Source organism: Lonchura striata, chromosome Z (assembly GCF_050655825.1).
Source record: "Lonchura striata isolate lonStrDom1 chromosome Z, ASM5065582v1, whole genome shotgun sequence".
Taxonomy (NCBI): Eukaryota; Metazoa; Chordata; class Aves; order Passeriformes; family Estrildidae; genus Lonchura; species Lonchura striata.
This window is the reverse complement of record NC_140740.1, coordinates 52,188,905-52,200,302: the sequence shown is the minus strand read 5'-3', so window position 1 is coordinate 52,200,302 and position 11,398 is coordinate 52,188,905. Positions and strand designations below refer to the sequence as shown.

Genomic DNA, 11,398 nt, shown 5'->3' with positions numbered 1-11,398 from the left:
TTACTCAGAATCTCCTCCGTTTGAACGGCAGGTCTTGGCCTTTATTAAGACGCTGCTCCAAGTCTTTTATGGTGTTTCGGAGAATTTCAATTTCTTTGTTTTTCTCTTCCTGGAGATGCTGCAGCTTCTGTAAAAGTGCAGACAAAGGCTTCATTCTTAAATATCACATAAGATTATGTAACAATACCTTGTGCTACTGTGAGTAAGATATTTTAATAAGAATATTTTCCTTGGTATTTTGTATCACAAAATTGCAAAAACTATTTCCTGAATCCTGTTTTTCTAAAAAAAAAAAAGCATTCTACCAGTGTCACTGATGTCAGTTCTAGTTTAAATTTCTAGGTTAACAATTCTGTAGTAAAACCACAAAACCACCTCACATGTAGCTTTTTGTTGTTGCTTGCCCTCAGTAGTATCAGTATGTCAAGAGCCATGACAATTGGAGTTGATGATCTTAAAAGCCTTTTCTATACTAAATTATCCTATGATTCTATGGATTGAGTGTTGTAGAGGGTGTGTGGGAGAGAACATAGGGAGAAACCCCAGGGAACGCCTGCTTCAAACACCCTGAAACAGTATCTGTGTGCTACACACTATGAAAACACCTACCCTTCGATAGATACTTTGTGGTAAGACTGAGGCATCTGAAAAGGACTTGGTGGTTTTATCCTGAGCTCTTGCCAATTTAGCATTGAACTGAAAGAAACAGGCAAAGACAAAATGGTAAGAATGAACGGGGTGTGGGTGTGGGGGGGAAAGGTGTATTAAATATGTCAAGTGAAATTTTCACTTTTTATTAGTTGCATTTTTTCACCTGAAGGTAGTAGCAGTAAGCCTTTCTACTAAGTCTAGAAAAACAAGGCTACTTATGTTTACTTTAAAAATCATGTAGTTACAAGCTGTATGTCTTTAAAAAAAAAAAAGTCTCAAAGTTTTGCAAAAGCAGTACAAATGCACTTCTGAAAAAAAAAAGAAGAAAATTGAAGGCTTCTCAGCCATATATCTACAGAATGAGAAAATACAGAAGGTGCTAAAATCCTCCAGAAGCATCGTTCTTCTTTTATGTTCCAAGGACCAGTCAGCCTAAACACTTCCAAAACTTATTTCTTTTTTGATGTGTGAAAGGTTTGAAGCATTTCCTTAATTCTTTTTGTAATGAGAATGTTTTAAAACAAGATAAATGAAATACATGATGAATGTTCTGTCTTAAATATCTGAAGGATTAGAATTTCTTATTGGAATTTTATTTAAAAAAATATTCTCATCATTCAGAAATTAAAAACAAGAAAGTTAAGCAGAAAACATTGTTGAATTTAATAGCTCAAAATCTAAAACTATTTCTAAGTAATCTGATTTGGAACAAGAGGAGAGCACCTTCAGTCTCCCTATACAGGAGGTGGAACTTGACTCCTGAGCAGGAGTCAGTTACCATTGTGGAAGGGAGCACCTACCACTGATCCCCATTAAGACAATAAATAATTAAGTTTTCTAGATTCCATCATATTACTTTGTTAAGTACTAATTAACATTTTTTCACTACACAGTCTCTTTGAAGTTTACCAAATGCTCAGTTCATCTTTAAGTCAGCTTTGTAATGCATACCTCTATCTGCAGTTTAATTATTTCATTCTGCTTCTCTTCATTTTGAATTTTCAGCTGTCTAGTTAGCTCTAATATTTCCAGGTCTTTTTTATCTCTCTCTTCTCTATACTCCATTTCTTTTAGTTCAACTAGCAACACAGTAACACCAAAATTATGATTATAAAAGATTATATAGACAAAAAATTAACATAATTTTCCAAATATTAAAACTTTCTTGAACATCAGGTCAACATTTCACTGGAAGACAATTCAAGCAGAAACCATACTGAAACTATATGAAAACCACACCATCCTATCCCAGTAAGATGGTGTCTTTTTAAAAAAAGCATATAATTTGCAAAAACTTTCCTTGTTTACACCTATATGGAGGACCAAAAAAATCCTAATTTTTAAGGTTATATCTCTAATAGAGCAAATGAACATAGACATCAGTTTTCTCCTCACTGAAGTATTATTTATTTGTGAAAATAATGTTTTACTTTTCTGAACACAGATAGAAGATTTGAACAGCAATCTACCTTACAGTTCAAAGCAAGGTTCCAGTTGACACTTATATCAAAATTTCATTCCTTCTGATTTTTATGCCCACATTCCCATTATTTGTTCTAACTATCTGGGAGTTTCTATTCATCCCATGTTTCTGTACTATTGCTTCATTACCACTCTCTGTTCTCTTCAGTGAAGATAAAATTCCATTAAACACTGCCAATTTCTAGTGTTCATGTGTTTCCACTACAAAGTGGAACTCATATTTATCCTAGGCAAAACATAGCATGGTGACAGTATTTTTGCCCATTGCTAAAGTGTTCAATCTTTAGAGAACTTACATTTTTTCCTCGTATCGCAATTCAACTGTGTTATTTCTAATTTGTGGTCTTCCTCTTTGTTTTTAATTTCTGTCATGAGTTTCTCAATTTGATCTTTATACTCCTGTGAATGTAAAATGTTTTGTAAAGATCTTGCAAACTGCTGTGCTCTTAGCCTTCTGCAAAGCACAACCATCATGTAAAAATATACAGTACTCTATTATTCAGTACTTGTTTTATCCTCAATCTTGTAAATTTAAATGCCCAGTTACTTCTTACATGGTCTGACTGAAGTCCACAGATGAAAAACATAGTAGATTTCATTGTATTAGTTATCTGTTAATATAAAATTAGAAACTGTACTTCTTAGGAGAACAGGCAAATGGAGAGGTAATATTCCTTTCCCGAGAACAGGATCTGACACAATAATGCAGTTAGTTAAGGAAATACAGTTTCACTTTTGTGTATTTTTGACTCAAGGATTGCATGATTCAAGTGTGAGTTTTGTTAGTATTGTTTATACTAAGGATTCCACAACTTCACATTGGCAGCAGTAAGACACATCAGTGATACCAGCAGTAGTGATGCTGCTGGCAGTAACGTTCAAAGTTTGAAGATTCCAGTTATAAATTTACTCCAATAACTTACTAACTCCAATAACTATAAATTTACTCCAGAACTTTCAAGAAATTGTCTGTAGCTGCCACTGTTGAGGTGCTGACTCCAAAGCTCTTGTTGAAGCTTTCTGACAAGATTGCCACTCACCAGAGTGATGTCTGGGGGCACTCACCAAGGCAGTCACTGACTGGGGATCAGTATATGGGGACATAGTCAGGTGCCTTCAGAATGACCAGGAGGATCCACCGTGCTCATACATGTGTTTAATGGGTGTATAATGGGTGAATAATAATTTTTCAGATCCTTCAGAAGGCATTACTCATTTTTTTACTCAAGAAGTCAAGCTAATAGCTCTACTGGTACAAATATTTGATTTTAACTCATAGCACAAACACAGGCAAAGGAAACCAGCAGTGAGATTCCTGATCCTAAACAGATAGCAGATGTGCACTCTCCACACAGAGAGCTATGAAAACAGAGAACTCTGACTAGTGCTTCTGGTTTTACCTCCTTTGCAAAAATTAGTGCCATAGATACAAAGTACAGAGATAATATATGGAATTTATTATGAGGTACAGATAAGATGTAGAGACCTATTATCTTTGTAGTATTTATTCCTGAATAAACTGGACAAAATTCAGACCACTCCTAATTCTCCAGACACCTTCAATGTGAAAACCCTATTTCCACATGCAAAATTATTTTAGTACAAGAGATTAGAATGATGAAGGTGAAATTGAATTTAAAGCTAAATGCAGTTAAAAAAACCCCAAGTGCATCTTAGATGGAGCCAAAGTTCTCAGCACCATGAAGTTTTAACCTCTTAGGTTTTCTAACACCTTCTCACATGGATACTGTCATGAGAACAACCTTTTTCTTTTTACACATGAAAAACATTAACAGAAGAGCACCGATACGAGTATCAATAGCAAACCCCAAACAAAAAGAGATACAGTATAATAGAGATGCAGTATTATTCCTTTTCCATAAAGAATGATAATTTTTGACATACCTCTTCACAAGTCTTTAATTTATCTTCCAAGTTGTGAATGGTTCCCTTTAGTCTATCATTTTCATCTACACAAACAAAAACTATATGGTACACTAAAAAGTACATTTTGACGATTTCTTCAGCATGAAAGCAGAATAAAGAAATTACTTGCATTTTTTAACTCAGCTGACCTTTGAGAACCTTTTTTTGTAGACATTATAATCATCATTACAGAACGACAAACTGTCTGTTTCAATTTTTAACAAGAAAAATCATAGTTTAAGTTTAATAATAATATTTAATTTGTATCACTACTTAGAACTTTCTCTAGTTTTCTGATAAATTATGTATTCAAGAAAAATCTAGATGCAAAGTTCTTTGACTCGGAAAATAAAAATTATTATCATGGCTACAACAGTCTCAAACTGGAAGATGCAAGTTCTTAACTACCTGTTTCCCAATAACCAGAAAACAGTATGCAAACAGAGAATTTAGAGAAAATAGATTTTTAAAAATTATCCTTATCAATTTGATTATTAAAAAACATCCATATACTTCCAGTGTTAGAGGTTTATTAATATATATATGCAAATATGCCTTGAAGGCATAATGGTTATAAAATTAACTTCATGGTGTAGTATAAAGATATAGCAAATATTTATTTTTTTTTCCGAGTAAAAATTGGTAGTTGTCAAGTATATGTGGACAAAAGCAATAACATTTAATTACATTATTAAGAATAATTATGATTATGATTATGATTATGATTATGATTATGAATAACAACAACAACAACAACAACAACAACAACAACAATAATAATAATAAAGACACTCTGGTTTATCAAAGTGATAAAAACTGTGCATAAACACTTTAATAGTCTACAATCCAACAGCTGAATGATACTTTCTCACCTTTTGTAAAATTGCCTGTGTTACACTAAAATGAATTTAAAACCCAGCTATTGATTAAAATAACCTCCTGGAGGCAGTTACTATGTAAACTATGGCAATAATGGCAATAGTAATTTATTACTGCACAAGATTTATTTTAGATTTTTTTTTTGTTTCTCTTTGCCTGTCAGTAAGTTTCTGTGTCTGAAAAAAAAAATCAGTAAATATAAATGAAAAAATTGAATGCCTGCTTATTCGAAATTACAGTACAGAATATATATAAAATAGCATTTTTTCCTTTACCTTTCACATTACACTGGTTTTCAATGGTTTGTGTCAGACCCTTTATCACATTCTGTAGAGAACTGCATTCTGAAAGAAATTAAAGATACAGTATTTTTGAATAGTGTCTTCATAAATTTACATTTTGTTTACAAAATTTTATCTAATACTTTATAATAATTTTGGTTAAATGTTTCTCTAAGTCTTTTTACTGACTGTAGAAATAACTCAGATTATTATTACATGGTTACTGCTTAATTTAAGCTTTTAGTTTGATGATTGATTAAAATCAATTTTATGAAACAATACAAACAATTTCATAAAACTATTACATGCTTGTTTCTAGTCAGAAAACAAGCATCTTTTGTTTTGTGGGCAATACTGGAAGTTTCCTGTATCAGCCTTCCAGCAATTTGATGTATTTAATGAAACTGAGACTTACTTTCCTGACATTGTTTCTTTGCCAATTTTCTTTTAAACAAGACCAAGAGAATCCACTCACTGCAGTATCTTACCCCTTTTTTACCCATTTTGTGATGCATGTAACATTCATCTTGTGGCTCAACATAAGCTTTGAGAGATTCAGAATATATGTTCCATTATCTCATTTTATAAAACAGAATTATGCATGAAAGCTCTTATCAGTTTACATAGTTGTATTTCATAATTTTATTTTTAAATGGTATTTTTAATATTCAAACACGATATGTACTTCCTGTAGTGTAGGATTAGGTTTTCACTAAATGACTTTTATCCCTTATGTTCATTGTAAATTTATCAGTAGAGTGACAAAACTGTCAAAGGCTGAGAACAGCAGAGGCTCTACAACTGAGGTTGTTACTTTTAAAGCTTCTCTTTCTCTTTCCTGAGTACCATTGCATTTCTTAAATGGCTTTTAATTTCCACAACACATAAAAGTTCCCTGAATGACAGTTACTCATCTCATCAAACTAAAGCCCTTTTGAAAACTGTCCATCATATCACCAAAGACAACACTACAAATAATGGACTGAGGAAGATAAGCTAAGATCCCAGGTAACTGGTTCAGTTTTCTGTCAGCCTGATCTTCCATCGAGTCTGCTTTTAACGAAGCCGAGTACGTTAGCCAGATACCTTCTCCCGTTCCGTGCTTCCAAAAAAAACAGTAGAGGGAGCACGAGCAGCACAGAAACATTGCCTGCCCCTCAGTTGGTGCGCTGGATCAAACGCAACTGTGGAAAAATCCTGTTCAAAGTCGGAATGACTAGGATCAGCATGCCCGTCTGTCTGTACCACCTAGTTGTACTACAAATTTCCTCCCATTTGAAAATGTATGGAAATTAACTCAGATGCTTGTAATTCATGCACAATTTGGAAAGACATCTGAGTCAACACTAGAGCAGCAGCTAGTCTTTACAAGGAATTACAGCTGTTTAAGTGTATGCCACTCTTTTGTACAGTCCCAAGAATATCTGCTTATCTTTCTTATATTTAAAGGATATATCTTGGCAAATCTCACATGTACCTAAAGTTCTGACTGGAACAAAATTCCTGGGAATGCACAAGTTTTGCTTGCCTACATTAAGGAAAAGAAGTGGAATTTTTCTTTATGTTTGCAGCCTTGTGGATCACTGTCATAGCATCTGTTATGGATCCTGTGTAGTTCATTCCCTGTAAGATATAGTGCCTACATGCAGAAAGACTGAACAGCATAGGTGTTCATCTGCATTTCTAATTGATTTGTTTATAGAGCAATTATATCAACCACTTTTTCCTTTGACACCTTAGAAATGCTAAATAAACAAATACACAACCCTGAAGATGCTAAATAGAACCTCCTTAAGTGTTCTTAAGCTTGCTTAAGTGTCCTTAAGCAAGCTCTGATTGCTTTATTTTAGAAAATTACATTAGAATTTAATTCAGAACTGTAGCATCACGAGTCTATTTGGCCACCATAGAAACAGTAGAAAGGAGCAGAAAACAAATATTTCAGACTGGTATCTGTCTAATATGGATCTGCAATGGTGTACATGAAACAAAAACTGTTTTTTTGAAACTCATCTTTGTTTAGGAAACAATGTATCAAGAAAAATAAAGTTAATTTATGACCTTTCAGAGAGTGTACACACAGGCCAAGCTGCCTTTTCTTTTTCCACCTTATCTTGGATATAAGTGTTTCACTGCCCTCTCCCTTGAGCTCTAGATATTTTCTTTCTTCCTTTGTATTTTTTTTTTTCAGAATTTACAATCTTATTTTACCTTAAACAGTTCTAGGAAAGATTTTGACAAGGATATCAAGGACTCCTCAGGTTCTCACTTTTTGGAAATTTCTTGGGGTATGAAATGCTATTTTTGTTGTTGTTGTTGTTTCTTAAAACAAAGTGTTCTTCAGTCAGGAAAAAAATTCACTTCCTTCACCCCACTACCACTATTAGCCACAAACTCTTCAGGGTAGGTGGAACAATAGCTTATCTTTTCACAGCTCTCTTTCTTCCTTCTCCTCTGCTGTAAGCAACTTCTGTTGCCTTTGGAGCAACCCTTCAAAAGATACTTCAGGAGCTGTGGCTGAGTTGGGTTCTGGGAAACAGCTTGGGACATAAGGCTAGGGGAAATTTTTTTTCCAAGCCACAGCTGGCAATATCACTCTATAAAAGCCATTCTTATGACTACAGTCCATTCAGATAACTATCGCCAGAGTAAAGACAGAAAGTATCGATGCTGTATTTGGTCCCTTGTGCCTCTTCAGCGCTGCAGAGGACCCCTCTATAGCCCCATCAATATTAAAGGGGATTGGGGGTCTCTTTTAATTCCACAGTGCTTTGACCTTCCAAAAGATTTTCATAAAGAATTTAACTATTAGATGCAAAAGTTTTAGTACTCTGAATCTGAATACCGCATTTGCTATTACCTCTTTTGAACGGTCAGTGTGGAAGGTCAATTTAATAAAGGTGAAAAGACTGTTTCTATCAATTGCAAAAAGAAAAAGAAAATATATAGACATACTAATTTATACTACTATACCATATTAGTATAAATACTATAGTAGTATATATACTATAGTAGTATGTATGCTATACATACTACTATAATATATTAGTACGTTATAGGCATACTAATTTATAATCACTACATCAGCCTTTCACATCTTTTTGAAATACTCTTAATGTCACCACCACTATTCACAAACTCTTCTCATCTCTAGCAACATGTTAATTGTTTACCTGAAGGTTCCTGTCTCTGCCACAGTTTATGTCAATTTTCTGTGCAAGATGTTTTTTTGAAACTCTGCTTTATGAGCACCAGTAATGAATACAGTTCAAATCAATATACTTACAAGCATTTAATGCCCTGATATTTGAAGGGTTTACCTTATTGGTAAGCACATTAATCTAATAGTTTACCTTACTGGTAAGTACAGAATCACAGAAAGGGCCCTTACTGGGTCATCTGCCCAACCTCCCTGCTCAAGCAGGGCCATCCCAGAGCACATAGCACAGGATTACACCCAGATGGTTTTTGAATGTCTCCAGTAGCGGAGACTCCACAACCTTTCTGAGCTTAACCTAACTGGGCAGCCATAATTGTCTTTATTTCTAGATATATTCCATCCCTTTGGCATCTTACTCATATTTTACTTCATTATCATTAAATAGCTTTCAGAATCACCTCTTCGATGTCTCACATTGTTCCACATTCCTGCTTTGCACTTGTTTTTGTCAATGTTACTAATATGTCTGCAATTACTCTTACTCATTGACCAGGATCCTTGTCTTACAGCAATTCTGCCTCCAGTCGATATGTGCACTAACCCTATGACTTCAATATTGTTGAGGTTTGTTTTTTCCTGACTATCCCTGTTGCTGAAACATTAGCTCATATTTCAGGCTGATTGCTCTGGTATTTTTATTTGGACTTCTGCCACCCACACTTCTTTTTTTCGTCCTGTGTTTCAAAAGAAGTTCCAGAGGCTGTTCTCTTCAGTTGTATCAGCATAACTATCTCATCAAATAATTTCTCTCTTACCTCATGAAAGTGAGGCAATACTGTTTACAAAGCTCAGATCTCTCTTCTGACTTTGATCTGCTTTCAGTCCATTCCTCTTTCTTGTTGCAGTCATCCCAGCTGCTCTGGCTTCCTGAGTTGTCTCTTTCACTTTCTCTGCTACCATTTATATCACAGGTTCCATAGTAAGAATGATTTCTTCTTTTTGTCAATCTTTTCCTTTCCTTTTTTACAAACTATTTTATATAAACCCATTCCTTTCTAGTTTCATCAATAAGGAAACCTCTTCTGTTTCTGAGGGACTGTCCTTCACTATCTGACTTTTGTGCTTAATAGAGAAACAAGTTTTTCTGACTGAAACCAAAGTTCCATCCAGTTCACTAAGACACTTTGCTATACACGCTACAGATAATTCAGGAAAGATGAAAAAAAGCTAGATAAATGATATCATTAGTACATCCTCTCAAGTTCCCAAGCACAGAATGAAGGAGGACAATGAGAGATACTGCCGTTGTGTTTAAAAAAAATTGTTGTTTTCTATTATTTTTCCAGTTTTTTTGGATTAATGTATACTTCTGTTATGCACAGGCTTCTGTGGAACCGATATAAGTTTATTTTGTAATGTGTGGAAAAGTTACTCCTTTGTTAGCTCTAAATCAATAAACAAGTTTTATTTCCATCTAGTTTTTTTACTACATTAGACAATGAATATTCTATTCTGTCATCACTTTCTCTGAGCCATTCTCAATTTCACAACTATTAGTCATATCAGCTCAATTCTTTTTCTTGGCTGAAAAGTTCCCAGTCAACTGAAGTCTTCCCTCAGATGTCCCAAAATTGTGACCAAACCTGTGAAAGCCCCAGGTGCATTTTCCCACAGGCACCTTCTGGGTGTCTGGCTGGGCACAAGGCCATCTTAGAAAGAATATAGATGGTACATTCAAAAAAAGGCTGGCAGCAGATTCAGAAATAGCAATCCCTTCTTCCCATGCTTGTTAACGGACGCTTTTGCCCTTGGCCTCTGCTGCAGCTGTGAGGCAGCCACACACTAGACCCTGCTCATGACCTAGGGAGTGATTTTCTGGCTTGATATCAGACCTGCCTCTTCATTTGGACCAAGCAGAAATCCTTGGGCCATGTCTTGGCCTTTGTTACCATTTCTGAATTTCATTCTGACTCAGCCTCCTGAGTCACTCTCATCATTACAAACTTGTTTTGTAATGTAGACTTTTGGCTGACCATGGCAGTCCTTGCTGGACCAGCCCTGCATGGGCACAGTGGGAGTGAGCCTTGCATGGTTAAGCCCCTACATCCATGGTCTTTTTTACAGGAATGGTTCCTGATTCCTTGTACCTTGCTCCTTCCTGGCAATACCAAGCCTTGCCTCCTTCCCTGTTACCTTTTCTAGTTCTGCTATTGTCTATTTTGAGATGTGTGGACCACAACAGGACACAAAAATCACAGACCTTACAGAGTCACAAAGCTTATTTCTCTTTTTCTTCTGCAATCATGCCTACCACTGTGTTTGCATCTACTGATATTTTAAGAGAACTGTTTAGAGGACACCAAAATCTCTTTCCTGAAAAGCAGCCAACATCAACCATTGTTTACACAAAATGCTTCCCATTTGTTCTGCTACTGGTCTCCATCTCCCCTGTCATCTTGTACCATGAGTTTTTGGTATATCTGAAGAGATTATCATCATAAGCAAGCTTCACTCACTCAACAGCTCAATTTCAACACTTAATTTCTGATTATGCTAAATTATCCAAGTCCCAGTGAAGATTGGAATAAAACCCAACTGGCAGTCTTCCAGTTTATTCCTACCTTGCTTCCAAACTTTCAGCAGGCTGAGTTTAAAGTCCTACAAAAAGATGCACCTCAGCTACTTTACAAACTACAGAAGAATAAGCAACCATAAATCCATGCTAAGTATTAGATATTGTTTCTCATTTCAAATACTCATCTGGAAACAGTTCTAGAATAAAACAAATCTTAATTTTATAGTTTTTCCTAAAATCCCTCCTTTGTTTCACAACTTTTAGATTATGATTACAGACTTATAGTTCCCATCTATAAATAGTGAATGACATTTTATTAGCAGCCATTGAACTGTCTGAATCATCATAAAATTAATATCAATATTAATATTTACTATGACATGTATTTCATTACATGATTCAAGATTAGGCATTACTGCTTTTCCCACAGTATCTTGTGTTCTT

General features: G+C 34.9%; 1 protein-coding gene across 1 annotated transcript; it reads right to left on the bottom strand.

The window, feature by feature from the left end:
* Window positions 1-4: 4 nt before the first annotated feature.
* CCDC152 (coiled-coil domain containing 152) lies at window positions 5-4,143 on the bottom strand. The gene is made up of 5 exons (XM_021553899.4): window positions 4,039-4,143; window positions 2,430-2,532; window positions 1,603-1,730; window positions 610-696; window positions 5-127 (listed from the first exon to the last, which is right to left on the bottom strand). Exons 1-5 carry the CDS (start codon window positions 4,141-4,143, stop codon window positions 5-7), a joined length of 546 nt encoding a protein of 181 aa, XP_021409574.4.
* Between the last annotated feature and the right edge of the window lie 7,255 nt (window positions 4,144-11,398).

What these genes read in the sequence shown, in the direction of transcription:
- CCDC152 (XM_021553899.4), bottom strand. Translation starts at nt 4,143, where the DNA reads ATGTACTTTTTAGTGTACCATATAGTTTTTGTTTGTGTAGATGAAAAT. An exon ending in AATTAAAGACTTGTGAAGAG is followed by an intron (nt 2,533 to 4,038) that starts GTATGTCAAAAA and finishes TTACATTCACAG; the next exon opens with GAGTATAAAGATCAAATTGA. An exon ending in TTGCGATACGAGGAAAAAAT is followed by an intron (nt 1,731 to 2,429) that starts GTAAGTTCTCTA and finishes CTGTGTTGCTAG; the next exon opens with TTGAACTAAAAGAAATGGAG.